The 26,864-nt window shown below is 47.7% G+C and overlaps 1 protein-coding gene across 1 annotated transcript; it reads right to left on the reverse strand.

Moving 5' to 3' along the window:
• Positions 1-531: 531 nt before the first annotated feature.
• Positions 532-25,094, reverse strand: LOC309552842 (pecanex-like protein 2; the record flags this gene model as incomplete). Its single annotated transcript, XM_082253750.1, has 2 exons — positions 24,802-25,094; positions 532-591 (listed from the first exon to the last, which is right to left on the reverse strand). The coding sequence occupies exons 1-2, from the start codon at positions 24,952-24,954 to the stop codon at positions 532-534; spliced, it is 213 nt and encodes a 70-aa protein (XP_082109876.1). The 5' UTR covers positions 24,955-25,094.
• Positions 25,095-26,864: the final 1,770 nt, after the last annotated feature.

Below are 26,864 nucleotides of genomic sequence, written 5' to 3' on the forward strand. Positions count from 1 at the left end.
ACTGAAAGGTGTCATCGGTGTGTGGCCGGTTTCCTTTGAGTATGAAGAGCTTGGATACACAAACATGGGAGGGAACACCCAAAACTCACAGCTGAACAAGAATAGGAGAGAAGTCTGGATTATGGGAGCAGATTTTACGGGTGGAGTATCCAAGGCATAGAAGGGCCAGGGACGAAGGGTTTTTGTGTCCGATGGGTTTTGCATTCCCATACAAATCTATGGATATGCAAAATCTGCCTAAAGCAAGTCAAAAGCCGGTCAGAAGGAGATCAATGAATTCTGAAACCTTTCAAGCTGATGTCAAAGTGATGCCATCCAGACAAGCCGCACGGCACAGCTCCTAATAAACCAGGGGCTGAATCAGCCCACAAGGGTCCACCTGTAACTAAGGTGGACTGACCCTTTAAGAATTCACAGAATCCCATAGCAGAGAAGAAGTAAACTGGAGTTACTTATGCTGACATCTCTCAACAGATGAGGAACGCTGTGAAGAATTAGGCCTAGATCCAGAAGTCCATAGCTGGGTATATCTCATTTCCCGAACAGGTGGCGATGGTGCTTGCGCTGCCCAAGAATGAATTCACAAATCTTCTAGAGAGCACACAAGAGGTCAGCACACTTGTCTTAGCTACAGCACAAGAAGGACTCTTCTACAATCTAATAAGAAGTTCTAGCTGTGGTTCATAACCCCAACTTGGAAATTAAGTGATTGATTGCAGATACAGTAGTATTCATGGAGGGTCCACTTGGAATGGCCATTAATACCATCAAAGCCTGATCAAATAAATCAGTGTAGGGGTTAAAAGGAGAGTGCAATAAGTTGCCCCCCACCCTCTCAAAACTAGCCTCTTAAATCCACAAAGTTTGCCATACACTTATAGAAACACATATACAAAATCTACACATTGCAGATAGATGAATCCCCCACTGCAGTTATTGTATTCTGACAGCTGGCCCCACCGGCTTTCAAAACCCCAAAACAGTGCCTGCATCTGATTGGATGCAGGTGCTGTTCGGCATCTATTTTCCACCAGGCTACTTTAATTTTTTAGTCAAAAGATGCCAGGCGGGAGGAGGCCAACGGCTACCCACTGGATGGATTTTGGGCTGCTTATCAGTAACTGGCCAAAATTCCCTCCATGTATGACCAGCTTAAAGCAGAACTTTACCCATTTCCGTCTGTCCTGCCTTCTTCCCCCCTCCCTCTTGCACATTATTAAAATTATTTAAAAAGTAAAAAAATATATATTTTTTTTACTGCCTAACTTCAGCCTAGTACGAAATGACGTAAGATCCACCGCACATACATCTTCCCGTACATGGCTATTACCTGCACAATAAAGCCCATTCTAAAAGTTCCAGGTGTGTCAGTGTTCATCGGGTCCAGGTACAGGGTGGGTCATCAGTGGAGCAAAACAGGAGACAAACAAACCCAGCAGCTCCTCCAATGGGGTAGCGATACAGAGGTAAAGCCTGAAAGAAGCCTGAAGAGTGCTGGTTCACACTTCAGCAAAGTCAGACATCGCATGTGATGTCTGTGTGTTGCGAATTCAGCCATACAGATTGTTGGGTTGGGTTCACACTAATGCAATTGCAGATATCGCATGTGATTCACATCGCTTTCCTGTGCACATTTTTGTCCGCACTGGAATTGGATCGCATGGGTGTTCAGACCCATGCAATCCGATTCCACCAGATTCCTTAGCTCGCATTGCATTCTGCAAACCAATTTGTCATTAAGTTTATATTGAAACCCACGCGGTTCGCAGAATGCAGTGTGACCTGCCTGCAATTCTGATGCATTGCGGGAACCCGCACAGAAATTACAGTGGTGAACCTAGCCTTAAACCTGGAAGCTGATTTGTTACTATCCACAGCTGCACCAGATTCTGTGTGCATCTGTGTTAGTAAATCGCTCCCTAAGAGCCATCAGAGCGGTGGGCAATCTCATACCAGCAGTAATGATGTTTTAATTGGACTAAAGGAACTGCAAAGCAAATTGCTGTTAGGCCCCTTTCACATAGGCGGACCGTTCAGATCCGCCTGTCCGTTTTTGTGGCGGATCTGAACGGTCCCCCCATGCATTCCTATGGGGCATCGGATGGCAGCGGAGACATGTCCGCTGACATCCGACCCGATCCGATCCGTCAAATCTGGACGGATGGAAACCCTATTTTCCATCCGTCCAGCGGATCGGATGGGATCGGATGAGAACGGATCGACGGTCCGTTCCCATCCGATTTCCCCCATAGAGATACATGGGGAACTGACAGCTGTGTCTCCGCACACAGCGCGGAGACACAGCTGTCCTCCTGCTGCTCAACGGGGGATCTGCGGCTCGATCCCCCGCTAAAAAAAAAAACGGAATTCGTCCGACGGACGGATAGTGTGAAAGGGGCCTTAATGTTCTCAAGACAACCTATGATGCTCTAAAAATCTCTCTCAATGTTTCATTTTGAAAGTAGCAAGCACACTAATGGCACAGGTGTCTACTGGCTTTATATGAGAGCCAGATTTAGAGCTCAGAGCCCAACCATCCGCAAGGGGTCAGTGATTGTAAAGTGAGATAAGGGGGCATGTCTGCAATGTGCTGTCCAGGACAGGACAGGCCAAGAAGCTGTGTGGCAGGGTCTCACCCAGGGGTCAGAGGTGCCCCTAGCCAGAGGCCCACGCCTGAGAGAGAGTCCATGAGGGACAGAGCAGCTAGGGGACTGCAAGGAAAGATGCAGAGCTGATCTGCAGCATCTGTGCATTAACACTGGGGTGTGTTTGATGGTCAGGAAGACCAAAAGGTGGTGATGGTCAGGAGGACCAAGAGGTCCAAATAGGAGCAGTAAAGCTGCCAAGAGAGCCAGGAGGCGAATTTTATGTTTCGTTTGTACTGATGGTGAGAACCCCCTGTGTGGAAAGACATACCTTATGAACTTTTTTTGCTTTCTTAAAATAAAAGGGGGCAGAAAAGCCCTGAAAACTATTTGTGGCGTGGAGTAAATTCACTGTTTTGGTGCTACCACTGAGTTAGAGAACCCCAACTTGCCACAATTGGTGGAGGATGCGGGCATTAGATGACAGAGTTCCCAATCATCGCATACCAAAAACTGCGAGTTTCCAGAGACTGTGTGTTCTGCTGTGTGCAGCAGCTGATGTGATTGCAGTGAAGTCTGCATGGAGAAGTGTATTGTCTTGCAAGTCTTAAAGAGACAGTACGCCAACACTTTTCTGATTTATACAAGACAACTGTGTTAAAAATTGTTGTGTGTGACTGCAAAGATGGGGCAGTCAAAAAGCAAAAAGATGAGAAACAGAGCTCTTTGGTTGAAGGGATTGTTACTGACAGCACAAGCCCCACACTGATGCAAGAGGCATTTGGTCACACTGGAGCAAGGGAAAAAAGTAAGCAAGCCATCATTTAGTGCAAAAAGTGAGCAGTCGGGAGCGGTTTTCTGTGGCAACGAAGGAGAAATCTGTGCTGCTGACTTCATATGGCCCATGTTGCCTTCTGAACATGTTGAGGACTTTTCAAATGAGTTTACGATGATTGCTTCCTACAGAGCGTGGCCCAGAGGCCGCCGGGCTGAATTGGTGGAGCCTTTTCTGACAGAAGAGTACCAAGGGGTGTCCCACTTGATGGGCCATGACCCAGATGACTATGACAGAAGTAATCCAGTCTGGAGAGCGCTGAAAAAGTTCTGTGGGGAGGATGTGGTCTCCCATGGTAACTGGAGAAAAAGTATCATCTGGATGGTAGAGCTGCGCTGAAGAGGCAGCTCATCACCCCCAGAAAGAGGGCTGGCATGCCTGAGTGTCTGTTGTCGCCTCTGGCAATTGTGGAGAAAGGTTGGTTCAGCCTGCAGGGGGTGGCAAACACTACAAGAAACCAATGGTTTCTTCTTATGCCTGCGTGTTTAAAGTGCTCAACCCAGGAAAGAGGGCACAGTATCCAGCATCCTGCAAGGGGTCTGTCGTTTCCCCTGGCAATAGGAAACCTGTTTGGCCAGCTGGAGTTGTTGGAGAGTTTAGGAAGCCTGCAGTGTTGCCCTGTGACCATGTGGGGGCACTAGCCTGTGAAAGTGCTGCAGAGGAATGGTTCATGGCATCAAGAGGCTGAGCAGCCGTTATGATTGTTCTTACAGTGCAGGGAATCGCCGCTGAAAATGAATATATCTGAATGATGCCTGCAGCTGCACCCATCATTCAGATATCTCCACTCAAAGTCCAGGATGTCAAAAGACGTCCTTGGCTGGAAGTGGTTAATACCGGTGAAGTGGTGGAACATCCAGTGAGGAAATCCGCTTCCAAGAGAGACTTGCTGCTGTGTAGTACCCAGTGGAGTAGCATGGGTTAATGCTGAACCCGCAGCAAAAAATGATTAAGAATTTGTCTTCAGGCAGAGTACTGTGTAGGAGGAAAACAAGTGGTAAATCTGAATATGTGTTGCTTACTAATGAGCTTAAAAATGCTGGGGTAAATAATGGGTTAATGCAGCCTGCTTGGGCTGAAACAGCAGAAGTTTATGTAGTAAATGAAGCGCTGTCAGGGCACGGTGGTGAAAACGTGGTACTGCAACCAGCTATGTCAGGGGTGACCACTAAGAGATGTGTGCCATTGCCCCTTGCACCTGTGATAGATGCAATATTGTTCCCGGAGACCTCACAGGAGCTCAAAGTGTCTGAGTTTGAGGTTTCCCAGGACAACTGTGTACCACCCTGGCGTTTAAGTGTATCTCACATGAGGTGAAAAGTGTAATAAGCTGGTGAGAAGCTAAGACCGCCTGTGAAAGTCAGGAATGATGTATTTCTGACAATGTGGATGATGAAGGTTTTTCCATGGAAACCCCAGGTGATACTGCAGAGTTAAAAAAATGGAAAAAAGGTGCGCAAACAAAAGATGGGGTTATCAGCTGCTACCGAAACTCCAAACTGTATGGAGTGATGTGAAATGAGAAAAGAATTGAGGTGCGCTTGATGTGAAATGTTAACTGTCTGAGTAATGAAACTCTAAGTGTCGGTTCACACTAGGGCGACACAACTTCGGGCGAGTTATGCCGTCGCCCGTGCACCATGACTTTGGCACGGCTTGCAACGACTTCACATAATGGAAGTCAATGCAAGTCGCTCCGATGTCGCCCCGAAGTAGTGCAGGAACCTTTTTTTAAGTTGGAGCGACTTGAGTCGCTCCTATTAGAACGGTTCCAATTGCACAGCACAGTCCGCTACTTGTCAGGCGACCAAGCCGCCTGACAAGTCGGAACAGTGTGAACCGGCAATAAATGTGTGTGAGTGTCCACAAAGGTAAACACAAATATCAGCCCCCGTTCACACTGGGGCGACCTGTCAGGCGACCTGGTCGCCTGACAGGTCGCCTGCCATACAGAAGCTATGGACCTGTTCTAATAGGAGCGACACAAGTCGCTCCGACTTAGAAAAAGGGTCCGGAGCTTCTTTGGGGCGACCCGGAGCGACCTGCATAGACTTCAATGTTATGAAGTCCGTGCCGGCCGCTCCGGGGTCGCGGGGCGAGCAGCGCGCCGCAACCTGTGAGGTCGCCCGGCGAAGTAGCGTCGCCCCAGTGTGAACGGGGCCTAACACAACCAAATATAACATAAACAGTGGCATAAATGGGTGAAAAGTCTCTGTGCAAAAACAGGAGAGTGGCAAATACAAAAAACTCCCAATAAAGTCCAAAGTACTGGTGCAAATGAGTGTTCTTGATGTTGAAGTACACATAAACCAAGGTGCAGATGCTGAATACACAGATCCCTCGTGTCACCAAGTGTGGAAGAGGAAAAAGGTACCCTTACCAACTGGTAACTTTGGCATGCACATATGATCTTATGAACCCATTGGGTACAGCAAAGAGTCTTCCCACTGACCAATCCTTCACCCCGTGCAAAAGTGTAGATGGACTCTTACCAGATGTCACATGAACAATTGCTCAGATAAAGGATGGGTATCTGGATTCCCCCGCTGTCCAAAAAAGGGGCGCTCCTTAAATGATCCTGCCTCCTTGGTAATGGGCATAAACACCTCGTCCCCAAGGTAGCTTCCAAAAGGTGTCCGCAGAATGACTCCCCGTATAGCAAAAAAATATAGGCAAGCAATACTGCATTATCTTCTAGATAGGAATATTTATTAAGGAAACACACAAACATGGGTAAAATGAAAATGAACAGGTGTAACAGATGTTTGTTGCCGCTCTGCTGCGCGGTCTACGAGTAGTGACAGCGCGGCTTCTCCACCCGACGCGTTTCCCCTTACGAAGGCGGCTTTTTACACTCCAATCCCAGTGGACGCCTTCGTAAGGGGAAACGCGTCAGGTGGAGAAGCCGCGCTGTCACTACTCGCGGACCACGCTGCAGAGCGGCCACGAACATCTGTTACACCTGTTCATTTTCATTTTACCCATGTAAGTGTGTTTTCTTAATAAATATTCCTATCTAGAAGATAATGCACTATTGCCACACACACTGTAGTTAATGCCTGTGTTATCCGGAGGTGATACATGTATTGATGCAGCTGAATAGCTGCAAAATGCTGGGAGGGGCAGGGAGGAGAGCCACTGTGCTGCTACACCAATATGTAAGATATAATATAATGCATAGTTGTGGTAATGTCTATATATTTGGTCATTATAGTGCCATCTTGTGGTTATTTCAGTTGTTGCACTTGCTTTCTGTCTTTCCCTTCTGTCTTCCCTCCTGTCCCCTTCCATTTAGGATTTCCTGTTTCTGCTTCTTTATGCTTGTGGGGATAGAGATGGCCACCTCTGTCTAGGCCTTTCATACAATCTGCTCGCATCCAGGAACACATTACCATGTTTTGACCTGCAGATAACATCCTTTAATCATCTGCCACATTTGGTTGTCTGCTATACCTACTGCTTGCAATAACACCTACGTGGATGGAAAGAAATAGGTGTCTGATGAGTTCAGCTATCTGATAACGTTTGTCCGCGGTGATTGTATCTGCTTATACAGGCCAGGAATAGGTCTCAGCAAGGGATAAGTCACTATTACCACAATTGGAGTCAGAATAGCCACTCTCACACTGACAGGCAGGGAGAAAGGGGGAGAGGGGAGAGGGGAGAGACTCAGAGCAGAGCAGCGTTATGACAGAGGCACGTAACCTGACCACAGTATCAGGGCTCAGCAGCCATGATTACCGTGGTCAGCACAAACAGGGGGACACAGGAACAGGCAGGATTAACCAGGTATATTACAACATAGGAAGGGACAACTTACATGGCACAAGCACTGTGGTATAGATCATACCTTAAAAGAACAGAATCGTTTTTTTTTTTTTTTTTTTGGGTTACAACCACTTTAATATATTTATAATGTTTGAAGCTCATCTAAAGCCAAAAGCAAAAATGTAATCTATTAATAACATTTTTGCTTTTGGCTTTAGATGAGCTTTAAAGTCTGTGATCAACTACAGACCAGAACTGTCTACATGTGGTTGTAAACTCTTACATATTCCCAGTGAAGTGATGGGCCTCGGGTGATACACACAGATGAAACGAATTCTCCTACATACAGTATCTCACAAAAGTGAGTACACCCCTCACATTTTTGTAGATACTTTATTATATCTTTTCATGTGACAACACTAAAGAAATAAGACTTTACTATAATGTAAAGTAGTGAGTGTACAGCTTGTATAACAGTGTAAATGTGCTGTCCCCTCAAAAAACAACACAGCCATTAATGTCTAAACCACTGGCAACAAAAGTGAGTACACCCCTGAGTGACAATGTCCAAATAGGGCCCAAAGAGTCAATATTTTGTGTGGCCACCATTATTTTCCAGCACTGCCTAAACCCTCTTGGGCATGGAGTTCACCAGAGCTTCACATGAGCTAGTGGATGTTAGAGACCTTGCACTCCTCCACCTTCTGTTTGAGAATGCCCCACAGATGCTCTATAGGGTTTAGGTCTGGAGATATGCTTGGCCAGTCCATCACCTTTACCCTCAGCTTCTTTAGCAAGGCAGTGGTCGTCTTGGAGGTGTGTTTGGGGTCATTATCATGTTGGAATACTGCCCTGCGGCCCAGTCTCCAAAGGGAGGGGATCATGCTCTGCTTCAGTATGTCACAGTACATGTTGCCATTCATGGTTCCCTCAATGAACTGTAGCTCCTCAGTGCCGGTAGCACTCACGCAGTCCCAGACCATGACACTCCCACCACCATGCTTGACTGTAGGCAAGACACACTTGTCTTTGTACTCTTCACCTGGTTGCTGCAACACACACTTGATACAAGCTAGACCAAATTAATTTATCTTGGTCTCATCAGACCACAGGACATGGTTCCAGTAATCTATGTCCTTAGTCTGCTTGTCTTCAGCAAACTGTTTGCGGGGTTCTTGTGCATCATCTTTAGAAGAGGCTTCCTTCTGGGACGACAGCCATGCAGACCAATTTGATGCAGTGTGTGGCGTATGGTCTGAGCACTGACAGGCTGACCCCCCCACCCCTTCAACCTCTGCAGCAATGCTGGCAGCACTCATACGTCTATTTCCCAAAGACAACCTCTGGATATGACTCTGAGCACGTGCACTCAACTCCTTTGGCCAACCATGGCGAGGCCTGTTCTGAGTAGAACTTGTCCTGTTAAACCGTTGTATGGTCTTGGCCACCGTGCTGCAGCTCAGTTTCAGGATCTTGGCAATCTTCTTATAACCTAGGCCATCTTTATGCAGAGCAACAATTCTTTTTTTCAGATCCTCAGAGAGTTCTTTGCCAAGAAGTGCCATGTTGAACTTCCAGTGACCAGTATGAGAGAGTGAGAGCGATAACACCAAATTTAACACAGCTGCTCCCCATTCACACCTGAGACCTTGTAACACTAACGAGTCACATGACACCGGGGAGGGAAAATGGCTAATTGGGCCCAATTTGGACATTTTGACTTAGGGGTGTACTCACTTTTGTTGCCAGTGGTTTAGACATTAATGGCTGTGTTTTGAGTTATTTTGAGGGACAGCAAATTTACACTGTTATACAAGCTGTACACTCACTACTTTACATTGTAGCAAAGTGTCATTTCTTCAGTGTTGTCACATGAATCTGCTCATCTGCTCAAAGTACTGAATTATAAACCTTGTCTGAAAGTTCAGAAAAAGGGGGGCAGAGAGCTGCACTCTTCGGAGCTCAGTGATTGGAGGGAAGGGACAGCACCCCCCTTTCCACACAGCACACAGGAACAGAGCTGAGGTTGTCAATCAGCTGGAGGGCCCCCCCCCCCGTCACCTTTTTTCTCTTGGTGTCAGGAAAAGTTTTCAGAAATGACTGCAGATAGAGGAAGGAGGCAGCAGGCAGAAATTACACTTAGTGCTCTTAATTGAGACAAGTACACACTATAGAGGGATATGCTTTGTTCTTAATTAACCACTTCAATATCAGGCACTTTCACCCCCTTCCTGCCCAGGCCAATTTTCAGCTTTCAGCGCTTTCACAATTTGAATGACAATTGCGCAATCATACAACACTGCATCCATGTGACATTTGTATCATTTTTTTCACACAAATAGAGCTTTCTGTTGGTGGTATTTAATCACTGCTGGGCTTTTATTTTTTACTTACAAACCTAAAAAAGAAGAAAAAAAAAATAAAAAAACACCAAAATAAAATGTTTTTCTTAGTTCCTGTTAAAATTTGGGAAATTAGTAATTTTTCTTCTTCACTGATGTGCGTTGATGAGGCTGCACTGATGGGCACTGATGAGGCAAGACTGATGGGCACTAAGCAGGCTGCACTAATGGGCAGTTGGGCACTGATAGGCTGCATTGATGAGGTGGCACTGATGAGGCACTGATGAGGGAGCACTGATTAGACTGCACTGATAGGTGGCAATGATGGGCACTGATAGGGAGCATTGATGGACCCTGATAGACGATATTGATGGGCAGTGATGAGGGGGCACTGATAGGCAGCACTAATAGGCTGCACTGATGGGCACTGATGAGGGGGCACTGAAGAGGAGGCACTGATAGGCAACACTTATGGGGGCACTGATGGGCTGCACTGATGGGCACTGATGAGGTGGCACTGATAGGCACTGATGGGGTGGCACTGATAGGCTGAAATGATGAGGCTGAAATGATTATCAGTGTAAACAATGTGCTGACAAGCTTGTCCATTAACAGCTCTCCTTTCCTTCCACAGACACAGCGTAGGAGAAAAGGACTGCCGATAACAGGAAAGTTAATTTAAATGTGATCAGCTGTGATTGGCCCTTTACCCCGACCTCTGATCAGCAGTGTTTGAAGGACATAGCAATCACAGAGCGGCTGATGCGTGCTGCAGGAGGCACTCAGGGAGTGGGGTTCTGGGAGGACGTCTATTGACACCCTCCCAGAACTGGATGACCGCACTATAGCTGCCTTTTGGCAATTTGGCAGTCAGCAAGTGGTTAAGTCTGCAGGTAAAGTCTGTGATTGGCTACAGACAAGAACCATTTGCAGGTTAAGTCTGTGACTGGCGACAGACTAGAACCATCTACAGGTAAAGTCTGTGATTGGCTTCAGACAAATCTGACTATGTAAAGTCTTTGATTGGCTGCAGACCAGAACCATCTACAGGTAAAGTCTGTGACAGGTGACAGACCAGAACCATCTACAGGTAAAGTCTGTGATTGGCTACAGACCAGACCAGAACCATCTACATGTAAAGTCGGTGACAGACCAGAACCATCTACAGGTAAAGTCTGTGATTGGCTACAGACCAGACCAGAACCATCTACATGTAAAGTCGGTGACAGACCAGAACCATCTACAGGAAAAGTCTGTGACAGGTGACATACCAGATCCATCTACAGGTAAAGTTTGTGGCAGGTGACAGACCAGAACCATCTACAGGTAAAGTCTGTGATTGGCTTCAGACAAATCTGTCTATGTAAAGTCTGTGATTGGCTACAGACCAGAACCATTTGCAGGTTAAGTCTTTGACTGGCGACAGACTAGAACCATCTACAGGTAAAGTCTGTGACAGGTGACAGACCAGAACCATCTACAGGTAAAGTTTGTGGCAGGTGACAGACCAGATCCATCTACAGGTAAAGTCTGTGGCAGGTGACAGACCAGAACCATCTACAGGTAAAGTCTGTGATTGGCTACAGACCAGACCAGAACCATCTACAGGTAAAGTCGGTGACAGGTGACATACCAGATCCATCTACAGGTAAAGTTTGTGGCAGGTGACAGACCAGAACCATCTACAGGTAAAGTCTGTAAATGGCTTCAGACAAATCTGTCTATGTAAAGTCTGTAATTGGCTGCAGACCAGAACCATCTACAGGTAAAGTCTGGGACAGGTGACAGACCAGATCCATCTACAGGTAAAGTTTGTGGCAGGTGACAGACCAGATCAATCTACAGGTAAAGTTTGTGACAGGTGACAGACCAGAACCATCTACAGGTAAAGTTTGTGGCAGGTGACAGACCAGATCCATCTACAGGTAAAGTCTGTAATTGGCTACAGACCAGACCAGAACTATCTACAGGTAAAGTCAGTGACAGACCAGAACCATCCACAGGTAAAGTCGGTGACAGGTGACAGACCAGAACCATCTACAGGTAAAGTCCGTGACAGGTGACAGACCAGAACCATCTACAGGTAAAGTCCGTGACAGGTGACAGACCAGAACCATCTACAGGTAAAGTCCGTGACAGGTGACAGACCAGAACCATCTACAGGTAAAGTCCGTGACAGGTGACAGACCAGAACCATCTACAGGTAAAGTCCGTGACAGGTGACAGACCAGAACCATCTACAGGTAAAGTCGGTGACAGGTGACAGACCAGAACCATCTACAGGTAAAGTCGGTGACAGGTGACAGACCAGAACCATCTATAGGTAAAGTCGGTGACAGGTTAGAGACCACAATGACAGGTATAGCACAGCTCCTTGTTTCTTCTATGAACACACTCAGTGACCTGTGCGGTCCCCAGATGAGAGGGCGGTCCCAGACATGGATCTGACACAGGTCATTTATTTGACGGAGGGCGATAAGTAGCAGGAAATGAAGGCGGTCTTATCAGGTGTCCATGTATATGGAACCCATACAGACAAGATAAGAGGCCATCTGTAGCCAGCAACTAGAAGCGGCCAATAGGAAGGCTGGGACTCTGGGTAATGGGCAGCACAAGCCAGACAAAAGCCTCTCCATAGCTGGGAGTCATGGAGAAGGTTCCAGCTGCCATAGATTATGTAAGACGTCAGGAGACGGTAAATCCATCCCTCTCCCCTCTTATCCTGGAAGTCTCTTAATCGTTTGCTGACACGCTTCACAAATCAATAGCAGAACTTTCAATGAAAAGTGTGACAGAGACAATTGGGTGCTGTCTGTGATACTTTTTTTATTTGCAGCAACATGCAATTTTTCAGGACAAGCTTTGGGGGTATGTCCCCTTCATTAAGGTTCAAGCAGTACTGATTCACAAATGTTTTCGCCGAATTGTAAAAAAAACACAATCCAAAGAAAAAAAAAAGAGAAAAACAAACAAACAAAAAGGTACCCGACAATGGTACTAAAACTAGCATAGTTAGTGAGATAAGACAGAGGGAGAGCTACAGACTGGGGTGGTGATAATCACAGACGGGGTCGTAAAACTGTAGAATAATAAGTAAAGACACCCATATCCAAATTTAGGCTGTTATTTTTTGTGTCAAATAGAAGTATCATTTTTAATTCAAAAGTTTTCCTTTCCTGGATAGTTCCCTTTAAGAACTAAAACATTGAGGTCTTCTATAGTGTGGTCCGGTTGTGAGAGATGATGTCCCACAGGTGTGCAGAAACTATCTTCTATGTTCCTTGATGGTTTGTCTGTGCAAATTCATCCTTGCTTGCAACTTCTGTCCTGTTTCGCCAACATAAGATCCTTTGCTACATCTTTTGCATTGGATGAGGTACACAACATTACTGGAGGTCAGAGATGTAACTAGAACCTTCAGGGCCCCCGGTGCAGGAAACTATGAAGAGCCCCCTGGACCCCTGGCCTGGGCCCTTTACTTTCAAGCCTGGGGCTCTTCGCACTGATCCCGGGAACCTTTACTCTCGTTGTAGGGCCCTTTATTACGGTACAGCAGCGGGACCCTTTCACAAATTCTGCAGTGGGCCCCCTTCCTGCCATCTTGGGGTCTCTCCACGGTGGTGGAATGCCAGGGCTCAATCTCAAGTGTGACCTTTGCGATCCTGGAAGTTCACCCACTGGTGTCAGTATTTTTTATTTTTTTTTGGTACTTTAATTGTATTTTTTTTTATCATTTTATTTTATTAGTTTATAGTATTAATGACACTGACTATGACTCTGTCCATTCAAAAAAGGAAGGAGCTGATAAATCACATATTTACTGACCCCTTCCTGGTTCTCTATTGTGACACATCCCCTACAGCAGCAGGCAGCATAGGGAAGGGAGCACAGTGGGGGGGGGGGGGGGAGCACACAGGGGCCAGGAGCAGTGGCGTACCTAGAGCATTTGGCACCCGGGGCGGATCCTATATCTGACACCCCCCCCCCCAACTTAAAAATGTAAAAACACCCACAAAAATTTGTAATGTTTTCAAGAATATTTATTGCACAAATTTCACAGCCCCCCATCACAGTGCCCCTTGCAGTCTGCCCTCCGTCTCTCTAATCACAGTTCCCCCTTTTGCACTCTCTGCCTCCCCTGCACAGTTCTACCTTCAGCATAAATAGATAGCTAATATTATTAGCAATGTGTTTAAAGCGGAGTTCCACCTAAAACAAAAAAAATTCCTTAAAAATACCCCCGGGACAGTCAGGGCTAGTACATTCCACAATGGATAGCCTCTGAACTGTCCCGGGTTGCACTTACCTTTTAGAAGAAATACTTACCTTGAAAATGTCTTGTCCAGCGCTGCCATCTCAGGTGTGGACAGCTGAAGCTGGAGCGTCCTCTTCTGCGTCCTCTTCGGTCCCACGATGCACTGCACCGGCCCCGCAGTCACTTCCGGGCTGCAGAGTCATCCCTGCACAGCTTTTGGGCATGCCCAGAAGCTGTTTAGCAAGGTATGACAGCGCCTGCACCGGAACTGACATCGGGGCCGGGGCAGGCACATTGATTCCTGGGAGCGATGATGTTCAGCTCCCAGGAATCATTGCAAGCCAGGAAGTGACGGCGGCAGCCGTGGCCACAGAGGGAGGAAGAGGAAGTAAGGTAAGTATATTTTCTTCTAAAACAAGGTAAGTAAAAAAAAAAAAAAAAATTGCGATTATCCATTTGTTTTTCAGGTGACCCGGAGCGAGACGATGGACCGAAGTTCAATTTTAGGGTGGAACTCCACTTTAAGTTTGAGTAAGAGATTGGAGACTTGCTAAAGGAGATAGTACAGGAGATGGTCCGAGACTGCAGACATGATACAATAGATGGTCAGAGACTGCGGACATGATACAGTAGATGGTCAGAGACTGCGGACATGATACAGGAGATGGTCAGAGACTGCGGACATGATACAGGAGATGGTCAGAGACTGCGGACATGATACAGGAGATGGTCAGAGACTGCGGACATGATACAGGAGATAGTCAGAGACTGCGGACATGATACAGTAGATGGTCAGAGACTGCAGACGTGATACAGGAGATGGTCAGAGACTGCGGACATGATACAGGAGATGGTCAGAGACTGCGGACATGATACAGGAGATAGTCAGAGACTGCGGACATGATACAGTAGATGGTCAGAGAGTGCGGACATGATACAGTAGATGATCAGAGACTGCAGACATGATACAAGAGATGGTCAGAGACTTCAGACATGATACAGTAGATGGTCAGAGGCTGCGGACATGATACAGGAGATGGTCAGAGACTGCAGACATGATACAGGAGATGGTCAGAGACTGCAGACATGATACAGTAGATGGTCAGAGACTGCAGACATGATACAGGAGATGGTCAGAGACTGCAGACATGATACAGGAGATGGTCAGAGACTGCAGACATGATACAGTAGATGGTCAGAGACTGCAGACATGATATAGTAGATGGTCAGAGACTGCGGACATGATACAGGAGATAGTCAGAGACTGCAGACCTGATACAGGAGATGGTCAGAGACTGCAGACATGATACAAGAGATGGTCAGAGACTGCAGACATGATACAGGATATGGTCAGAGACTGAGGACATGATAGAAGATAGAAGAGCACTAGGGGGGCCAGAGAGCACAGGCGAAGCAGAGAGCACTGGAGGAGCTGAAGGGCACGGTGGGGTGGGGTGGGGGGGACTGCAGAGAATTAAGAGGGGGTTTGGAAAGCATTGCAGGGGGGTTGAGAGGCGGAGGGGGGGGGGATAAGAGCACTGGGGAGCAAGCAAAAGAAGTTGTGTAGGAGGGGGATGGGACAGCTGCATATAGATGAATTGATCTTTCCCTATTCTTCCTGCAGGAGGGAGAGGAGGAGAATCAGTTATTCAGCAGCTGCAGGAAGAATAGGTAAAGATGAATTCCTCTATATGCAGCTGCCCCATCCCTCTCCGATCTAGCACACACACTTGGGCACTCTATATATAAGACACGAGGGGTTTGCGGTCCCTATCACCTGTATGCACGTTACATTGTTTTTAATGTGAGTATTCTGTATTTTTATCTAATAAACTTAAAAGTTATACAGTGCTTCACTATATGGAGTCTTTTCTTCCTTGTATTGCCTGAAACCTGCCCTAACTTGATGGATATGTTATATACATGAGGATTCATCGTCCATAATCTATTCCTATGGTGAGTCCTTTTTTAAATATTTACACAGCAAACAAACCTTAAAGTGTTAAAAATTGCAACATTGTAAATATTTGATGCACTGTTCCCTTTAATAAGATTACAGAGACTTGTGGCAAGCAGTGGCGGCCGGCCCATAGGGGGCGCAGGGGCGCCGCCCCCCCCCCCCCAAAAAAAAAAAAGAAAAAGAAAAAGATTAAAAAAAATAATAATTTTTGCCCACAAGGGGCGCCCGCCTCATTGGTGCCTATGGGGGGTGTGGTTTTCCACCGGCAGAGGCGCCAAATAGCAGCCTTCTGGGGCGTAACTGTAGCGCAGTGCACGGCGCTACACCACCCCCCTTTTGTGATGTCTTGGATCATGATTGGTCCAGACTCCAGCCTGTCCATCATGATTAAGGACATCCATGCTGACCTCGTTGGGGGCGGTGCTGGTGCGTGCATCAGTCACTCACCGTCACCGCCCGGTCAGCTTCCCGCCGCCGCAGAAGAGGAGTCGCGAGGAGGGGAGAAGTCGCCGCCGGGAGCCGAGCAGAAGAGGACGGACGTCGGAGTCGCGAGGAGGGGGAGAAGCCGCCAACGGGAGCCGAGCCGTCACCAGGTAAGTGTCTCAGCCAGGGAAGTGCTGACTCGTCACCTGTGCCATGCCTATTCCATCACCTGTGCCATGCCTGTACCATCTGTGCCATGCCTAATCCATCACCTGTGCCATGCCTGTACCATCACCTGTGCCATGCCTATTCTATCACCTGTGCCATCTGTGCCATGCCTATTCCATCACCTGTGCCATGCATATACCATCATCTGTGCCATGCCTATTCTATCACCTGTGCCATGCCTGTACCATCTGTGCCATGCCTATTCCATCACCTGTGCCATGCATATACCATCATCTGTGCCATGCCTATTCTATCACCTGTGCCATGTCTGTACCATCTGTGCCATGCCTATTCCATCACCTGTGCCATGCATATACCATCATCTGTGCCATGCCTATTCTATCACCTGTGCCATGCCTGTACCATCTGTGCCATGCCTATTCCATCACCTGTGCCATGACCTTACCATCACCTGTGCCATGCCTATTCCATCACCTGTGCCATGCCTGTACCATCTGTGCCATGCATATTCCATCACCTGTGCCATGCCTATTCCATCACCTGTGCCATGACCTTACCATCACCTGTGCCATGCCTATTCCATAACCTGTGCCATGCCTGTGCCATCTGTGCCATGCCTATTCCATCACCTGTGCCATGCCTATACCATCTGTGCCATGCCTATTCCATCACCTGTGCCATGCCTGTACCATCTGTGCCATGCCTATTCCATCACCTGTGCCATGCCTGTACCATCTGTGCCATGCCTATTCCATCACCTGTGCCATGCCTATACCATCTGTGCCATGCCTATTCCATCACCTGTGCCATGCCTGTACCATCTGTGCCCTGCCTATACCATCACCTGTGCCATGCCTGTACCATGCCTATTCCATCACCTGTGCCATGCCTATACCATCTGTGCCATGCCTATTCCATCACCTGTGCCATGCCTGTACCATCACCTGTGCCATGCCTGTACCATCACCTGTGCCATGCCTGTACCATCACTTGTGCAATGCCTATTCCATCACTTGTGCCATGCCTATTCCATCACCTATGCCATGCCTATTCCATCACCTATGCCATGCCTATTCCATCACCTGTGCCATGCCTATACCATCATCTGTGCCATGCCTATTCCATCACCAGTGCCATGCCTATACCATCTGTGCCATGCCTGTACCATCACCTGTGCCATGCCTGTACCATCACCTGTGCAATGCCTATTCCATCACTTGTGCCATGCCTATTCCATCACCTGTGCCATGCCTATTCCATCACCTGTGCCATGCCTATTCCATCACCTGTGCCATGCCTATACCATCATCTGCGCTATGCCTATTCCATCACCTGTGCCATGCCTATACCATCTGTGCCATGCCTATTCCATCACCTGTGCCATGCATATACCATCATCTGTGCCATGCCTATTCTATCACCTGTGCCATGCCTTTACCATCTGTGCCATGCCTATTCCATCACCTGTGCCATGACCTTACCATCACCTGTGCAATGCCTATTCCATCACCTGTGCCATGCCTGTACCATCTGTGCCATGCCTATTCCATCACCTGTGCCATGCCTATACCACCTGTGCCATGCCTATTCCATCACCTGTGCCATGCCTGTACCATCTGTGCACTGCCTATACCATCACCTGTGCCATGCCTGTATCATCTGTGCCATGCCTATTCCATCACCTGTGCCATGCCTATACCATCATCTGTGCCATGCCTATTCTATCACCTGTGCCATGCCTATACCATCTGTGCCATGCCTATTCCATCACCTGTGCCATGACCTTACCATCACCTGTGCCATGCCTATTCCATCACCTGTGCCATGCCTGTACCATCTGTGCCTTGCCTATTCCATCACCTGTGCCATGCCTATACCATCTGTGCCATGCCTATTCCATCACCTGTGCCATGCCTGTACCATCTGTGCCCTGCCTATACCATCACCTGTGCCATGCCTGTACCATCTGTGCCATGCCTATTCCATCACCTTTGCCATGCCTATACCATCTGTGCCATGCCTATTCCATCACCTGTGCCATGCCTATTCTATCACCTGTGCCATGCCTGTACCATCACCTGTGCCATGCCTGTACCATCTGTGCCCTGCCTATACCATCACCTGTGCCATGCCTGTACCATGCCTATTCCATCACCTGTGCCATGCCTATACCATCTGTGCCATGCCTATTCCATCACCTGTGCCATGCCTGTACCATCACCTGTGCCATGCCTGTACCATCACCTGTGCCATGCCTGTACCATCACTTGTGCAATGCCTATTCCATCACTTGTGCCATGCCTATTCCATCACCTATGCCATGCCTATTCCATCACCTGTGCCATGCCTATTCCATCATCTGTGCCATGCCTATACCATCATCTGTGCCATGCCTATTCCATCACCAGTGCCATGCCTATACCATCTGTGCCATGCCTGTACCATCACCTGTGCCATGCCTGTACCATCACCTGTGCAATGCCTATTCCATCACTTGTGCCATGCCTATTCCATCACCTGTGCCATGCCTATTCCATCACCTGTGCCATGCCTATTCCATCACCTGTGCCATGCCTATACCATCATCTGCGCTATGCCTATTCCATCACCTGTGCCATGCCTATACCATCTGTGCCATGCCTATTCCATCACCTGTGCCATGCATATACCATCATCTGTGCCATGCCTATTCTATCACCTGTGCCATGCCTTTACCATCTGTGCCATGCCTATTCCATCACCTGTGCCATGACCTTACCATCACCTGTGCAATGCCTATTCCATCACCTGTGCCATGCCTGTACCATCTGTGCCATGCCTATTCCATCACCTGTGCCATGCCTATACCACCTGTGCCATGCCTATTCCATCACCTGTGCCATGCCTGTACCATCTGTGCACTGCCTATACCATCACCTGTGCCATGCCTGTATCATCTGTGCCATGCCTATTCCATCACCTGTGCCATGCCTATACCATCATCTGTGCCATGCCTATTCTATCACCTGTGCCATGCCTATACCATCTGTGCCATGCCTATTCCATCACCTGTGCCATGACCTTACCATCACCTGTGCCATGCCTATTCCATCACCTGTGCCATGCCTATACCATCTGTGCCATGCCTATTCCATCACCTGTGCCATGCCTGTACCATCTGTGCCCTGCCTATACCATCACCTGTGCCATGCCTGTACCATCTGTGCCATGCCTATTCCATCACCTTTGCCATGCCTATACCATCTGTGCCATGCCTATTCCATCACCTGTGCCATGCCTATTCTATCACCTGTGCCATGCCTGTACCATCACCTGTGCCATGCCTGTACCATCACCTGTGCAATGCCTATTCCATCACCTGTGCCATGCCTATTCCATCACCTGTGCCATGCCTATACCATCACCTGTGCCATGCCTATTCCATCACCTGTGCCATGCCTATACCATCATCTGTGCCATGCCTATACCATCTGTGCCATGCCTATACCATCACCTGTGCCATGCCTATACCATCACCTGTGCCATGCCTGTACCATCACCTGTGCCATGCCTGTACCATCACCTGTGCAATGCCTATCCCATCACTTGTGCCATGCCTATTCCATCACCTGTGCCATGCCTATACCATCACCTGTGCCATGCCTATACCATCACCTGTGCCATGCCTATACCATCATCTGTGCCATGCCTGTACCATCACCTGTGCCATGCCTATACCATCTGTGCCATGCCTGTACCATGACCTCAAAGTCACGCAATTTTTTACCGCGTTTTTTGCCGCGAAGCAATACCTATTACATTTTTCTTTTTGCGCCCCCCCCAAAAATTTTGAGTACCAGCCGCCACTGGTGGCAAGTATATTTCTGCTTGTAATTACATTGTAGCAGGTTTATGCAAGGTATGTTTGAAGTATGTTTAAGTCCCCGTTCACACTGGGGCGACCTGTCAGGCGACCTGGTCGCCTGACAGGTCGCCGTAGGTTGCTCGCCATAGAGAAGCTATGGACCCGTTCTAATAGGAGCGACACAAGTCGCTCCGACTTAGAAAAAGGGTCCGGAGCTTCTTTGGGGCGACCCGGAGCGACCTGCATAGACTTCAATGTTATGAAGTCCGTGCCGGCTGCTCCGAGACCTATGAGGTTGCCCCGGCAAGTCGGATCGCCCCAGTGTGAACGGGGCCTAAAGCATTTTGTTACACTGTTTCTTACCCTGAGCTGATCACCTGAAAAGTATCAGCTGTGACAAACAAGATTCAGCCTAAACTGCATTCACCCTCAATTATTTGTAGTGTTCGCCCTGGCGCATAAGCATCTGCATGTTCGTCTCTGCCTTGATCGCGTTTCTATGGTATAGGCCTATTCCTGCATGCAGAAATCTTCGCCTTGAAGTACAGGCGTACGCCGCGTGGTGGGCGTGTTATAATGTGATTTGGCGTGCAGGTGGATGACACGCACCACACCGCACATGCATAAAAAAGGGGCGCGTTCTGCAAGGAACTATCTCCAACACACTAGCCTCTGTCAGAGGCTGAAGGGGACACAGAGCAGCAGTGTGAGTCACTGTGGGTGTATGTTACTGGCACTAACAGGTCCTGTATCTTACGTAATCAGCCTTGAGTGCACTTTAAGGTAGTACCTCAAGTTTGTCTTGCTAAAAAGCAAAATCCGCCCGAAAAAGGTCTGGAGGGAGCACAGTTGGAAATGGCAACATAATGCCATTGTCAGGCCTTGAAGGTCCTAGTCATGCTTCCACTGTGTCTACTCCTGATAAGCCAGAGGCAACTAGCCAATCTGAGCCATTACGGTTGTCAGGCATAGTAGCTACTCCGTGTACTTCTGCCACAGCCTATGTTACCAAGGACGATTTGGCATTGGCATTAGCCAGCCTAGAGGGTAGGATTGCTGACATGAGCGGGTTAGATATCCCTCTCCTGAGCCACCCCCTGAATCAGTTCAGGATTGGGCAGAGAATGTGGAAGGTCAAGCTGAAATTTCCACTACCGGGGAGTCAGAGGAATCTCTATGAGCTTGTCAATCCCAGAGATGTTTATCCAGTCTCTTGCAGAAATGGTCTGGGTTGAGTTTAAACTTCCACCCTTAGAGTCAACTGAAACCTCTTTTTCCTCCCTGGGCTCATTGCGCCCTCCTCAGAGTCCTCGGACATTTCCCATACATCCACTCTTGAAACAAGAAGTGTATAATGATTGGGATCATCCTGATAGGATGTTTGTTCCTCCTAAAAGGTTTTCATTGTTATATCCTATGGAGGATAAGTTTTCTAAGAGATGGAAAATACCCACTGTGGATGCAGCCATTTCTTCGGTTAACAAGAATTTAACCTGTGCTGTGGATAATGCCCAGGTTTTTAAAGATCCAGTGGATAAAAAGCTGGAATCTTTATTGAAAGCCTCCTATGCGGTTGCAGGTTCTGCAGTACAACCAGCTGTAGCAGCCATAGGAGTGTGTCAGTCTTTGAAAGACTGCATAAAGCGAGTGTCCAAGACAGTTCCTTCTGAAGGAGAGTCTATGGAAGGTCTGTTAGATCTGCCTTGCACTTTGTGTTTCGCAGTAGATGCTCTTATGGACTCCATAAGGCGAATGTCACGGTTTGCTCTGATGACAGTGCATATGCGCAGAATCCTGGGTGAGGGGAAGGCTCCCACTGTTCTCAGGGGTATGGGTGGAGTTGATTCAGGGCAACTGGGTCATCTCCACCATTTCACAGGGATACTAGCTGGAATTTCGGGTGTTCCCACATCCTCGGTTTAAAAAGGTCAAGTATACCAACAGATCCCCTAAAAGAAAGATCTCTCTTTCAGGCATTGGGTCAGCTTAGAGCTCAGAGGGTGATAACCGAGGTTCCAGAAAACAAAGGGTTCAGGGGTTTTTACTCAAACCTTTTCATAATCCCCAAACCAAATGGGGATGTGAGACCTAATTTGGATCTCAAGGCACTGAATCAATTTCTGAATGTTAGTTCTTTCCACATGGAATCAATTCGTTCACTCACAGTCTCCCTGCAGGGAGAGGAATTTCTTGCATCCATAGACATCAAGGATGCATATCTTCATGTGCCTATATTTCAGATCCATCAAAGGTTCCTTTGTTTGTGGCCCTGCCCTTCTGGTTGGCCATAGCACCAAGAGTGTTCCTCAAAGATCCTAGCTCCAGTATTGGCTGTTCTAAGGTCCCGAGGGATATCGGTAATAGGATATTTGGACGATCTATTACTAATAGATCGATCGGCGTGGCCTCAAAGCCAAAATATTCTTCAGACAGTATATTTTTTGGAACATCTGGGTTGGATACTGAACTTAGCAAAATCAGCATTACAGCCAGTCCAGCATCTGGAATACCTGGGGCTTCTTGTCAACATGGTGCAGGCAAAGTTATTCTTGCCAACAAGAAGGGTCTCAGACCTGGGGGGTCAGGTTCGGTCTATAGTAACGCTGAGATATCCATCTATACATCTTTGCATGATGTTACTGGGGGAAGATGGTGGGGAAAATTGCCACTTTCGAGGCAATTCCCTATCCTCAATTCCATGCCAGACCCTTGCAGAACAACATTCTATCTAAGTGGAACTGAAAAATCCAGTCCTTGGACTGGTCCATATCTCTGCTACCAAGAGTACGACGAGTCTGAATTGATGTTTTTTGACCAGAAATCTGAAGAAGGGGAGATCCTTTCTTCCAGTGACCTGGAAGGTAGAGACTACAGATGCCTCTCCGGCTATGGACCGGTTCTGGAGGAAGCTACTGTCCAGGGGAAATGGTCTTAGGTAGAGAGTCGTCTCCCCATCAACATTTTGGAAATTCATGCAGTCAGTCGAACTCTGAAATTCTGGACTTCCAGAATTTGGGGGTCACCCTTTCAGGGTGCAATCCGACAATGCCACGGCCATGGCTTATGTCAACCATCAAGGAGGCACAAGGAGTCACTCAGCCCAGAAAGAGGTGGATATTATCTTGTCCTGGGCAGAGAAGTTTGTGCCATGCCTGACAGCAGTGTTCATTCCAGGAATAGAGAACTGGCAAGCAGATTTTTTGAGCCATCAACAGATGTTTCCGGGGAATGGTCTTTACATCCCGAGATTTTTCAATTCATCTGCCTACGCTGAGGGGTCCCAGATGTAGATCTGTTGGCATCCAGGTTCAACAACAAGTTGGAGAGACTAGTGTCCAGGACCAGGGATCCACTCGCAGTCGGAGTGGATGCTTTGGTGACTCCTTGGGAGTAGTATTCCCTGATCTATGCCTTTCCTCCGTTACAGCGGATATCGCGTTTGTTGCACAGGATCCAGCTGGAGGGGAAACCAGTAATTCTGATAGTTCCGGCTTGGCCAAGGAGGATATGGTAAGCACAAATCCAGAGGTTAGCAGGGACGAGGCCTTGGGTTCTTCCACTGCGTCCGCATATTCCTCCCTGCTGTACAGCCTCTAAATTTGATGGCTTGGCTATTGAAGCCTTAATCTTGGAAGAGCAGGGTGTGTCTGGCCCCGCAGTTCATACACTGGTAAACACCAGGAAGCCAGTCTCTAGAAATATTTTATTACAGGGTCTGGAAATCCTTTATTGCCTGGTGTGAAGCCTGGAAATGGCATCCCCGCACATATATTATAGGGAGAGTTCTATCCTTCCTGCAAGCAGGGGCAGATATGAAATTAGCCCTGAGCATGATTAATGAAGCTGGAGGAATACATAAAAATCATAACCCTATTAGGCCCACATGGGGCGCTGCAACAGTTTTTACATTTTAGTTTTACATTTCTGGGGTCTACTCAATATTTTAAATGCATCTTTCACCCAAGGTTTGCGCACCTTCCAATTAAAACCTTGAAAACCGTAATAAATAAAGCCTTTCTAGTTTGTTTGAATATCATGACTTTACACCTTCAATACACTGAGCCACTATCTCAGAAAAAGTATGCAGCCAGTGAAGTCCCAACCCTAATAGTCAGAAGGACAATCAATCAGCTAAAGCCTAGTACACACGCAACTAATTTCTGCCGACCGGTTGTCCATCTTTTGTCCAAAGTGGTGTTTTGTTGGTTGGAATGTGCCTAGACTGCACACGAATTTTCCCGCACGACAAAATTCTACTTCAGAAGTGATGTAATGTGTTGGTTTGCTTTCTTTGTGTTCTTTCTTCTCTGAACATGCCCAGTCTTGCTCATAAGATTTTTCCCTGTCGAAATCTGTATTGACTACACCAAAATCGGACGTGTTTTGACGGAGGACAAAAATTTTATAGCCTGCACACCAGATTTTTTTCGCCGAAAAGTCGGAGTCGGTTGTCGGAAGCATCATGCTAACAAGCTGAAAATCGGCGGATCGGTCGTCGGACGAAAATTCCAGGCGGAATTTCGACGCATGCAGGTATTAATATCACACACCCTCCTATATTATTATATACATGCCATGTTCCAGCACAGGCTGGACTCACCAGATGCAGGGCTAGAGGTAACAGCAGGAGGAAGACCCAGAGATACAGGTGACATATGTTATTGAACTGGCTGTCTTCGGGATCGTGGTACCATCCTCCGGTCAATGCCGCCCACACACCTTGGCGGAGATTCTGTAGGATGTGAGATGCCATGTCTGCTGCAGAGAGAGGAGAACACAGGGCAGAGCCGACAGGAGAGAGAGAGAGCTACTGCCTCATCATCATCATCATCACCATCCACTCTACGTACAGCACTGCGCATCCCCTCCGCACCTCTATAAGAAAACACTGCGCATCCCCCCTCCGCACCAATAGATAGACACCACGCTGCGCCTCCCCCTCCGCACCTTTGCACAACCACGCTTGGGTTTCCCCTCCGCACCTCTATATACAGCGCTGCGCATCCCCCTCCTGGTGACAAGCTTTTAAGAGGGTCCCCTCACTTACCTGCTCTCCTGGGTTGGCACGCTGACTCGACCGTGACACACAGCGCGTTGCTCCTCTCCTCGAGTGAGGAGTCCTCTTCGTTCTCGGCTCTGACGGCGGCGGGAACCGGCGGGAAGCTGACGGGAGTCGGGCAGTGACGGTGAGTGACTGACGCACGCACCGGCACCGCCCCCAACGACGTCAACAGGAATATCCTGAATGATGATTGGTCCAGGCTGGAGTCCGGACCAATCACAGCCAGGACAGGACTAGTGGGGAGTGTCAGGGCGCATTGCTTGTGCCCCGGTGACTCCCAGAACGGCCGCCAATCGGCGCCTCTGCCTGGGCCCACGTGGGATGCCAAACCCCACCCCCCCATAGCCAGCAATTAGTCCGGCGCCCCATAGTGGACTACATGGTAATTTTTTTTTTCTTTGAAGATGATTTTTTTTTTCTTGATTGGGGGGGGGGGGGGGGGGACGCCCCCTATCGACCGGCCGCCACTGTTTTTCACACAGAATTTGAATCGTTACGAAAATTTGGAATTTATTCAAAAACGAATATACGAAACGAAAATAAATGAATTTCAATTAAATTTGTTACTATTTCATTTGGAGATTTGGATACATCCGAATCTCCGAATAATCAAAACTTTGTCCGAATTTATATTTGGACCAAAATGAATTGCACATGTCTAGTTCATGGAGTTAACTTGTTGGGTTCATGCAGACAGGGCTTTAAAGGACATTTTTATATGCCCGGTATCATTTCCCATCACTTTCCTTTGCTTGTTGAGCTGCACGGTACATACAGCCTGTGATACAAGTGCTGTATGCAGCTCTTAGAAAGCCCAATGCTTCTTTGTGTTCTGAACTTTCAGAAAATAGATTGAGTGTTTGTACATGGTGAACACCAATGGAAAGAAGCACAGCCGTGTACAGCAATTCGCTTGTATGGCAGGGTCTACGTGACACATGTGGCTTGCCAGGTACAGGAAATTACGCTAGGCATATAAATTGCCTTTTAGGCTCCGTGTGCATGAACCCATAATCACAGCTATCCCCTCTGTTCTCAGTAGCTCACTACTCTTTTTCATCCCAGGGGATGCATGCGGCAATTTGGCACTTTTTGTGCAGTCAACAATCTGTGTTACTTTATTGCCCTGTTATAGTAGTGATTTCTAGTAGCCCCAAGTAATATGTCTCCAGTTTGTGACTGTCTGCTGAAGCATGTCCCCAGTCTTCAAAGCTTCCTATAGCATGTCTTCAGTCTCTGACCATCTTGTGTATTATGTCCACAGTCTCTGACCTTTTCTTTTCATGCCCATAGTCTTTGACTATATTCTATTGTGTGTCTGTCTCTAATAATGAATATTCAATGAATTTTATGAGGGGCATTTTGGTGATATCGGGGGCTGCACTTGAGGTCTTCCATATCAAGAAAGATGACCATCACTATCTTAGGGCCTTAGTGTAAATTCTAAGCTTTCCACACCCTTCCACTACCAGGTCAAGCAAAACTAAGAGTTATGGTAGCAATATTAATGACCATTGCAATATTGTATGTAGCACTATCCCCGTAGGGCTTGCTGTGTGATGACCTCTTGGGCCTCCTCTGATTATCTGCTTTACTCCCAG

The sequence above is a fragment of the Pelophylax lessonae genome, assembly GCF_965119305.1.
Source record: "Pelophylax lessonae genome assembly, chromosome: 4".
In the NCBI taxonomy this organism is placed as follows: domain Eukaryota; kingdom Metazoa; phylum Chordata; class Amphibia; order Anura; family Ranidae; genus Pelophylax; species Pelophylax lessonae.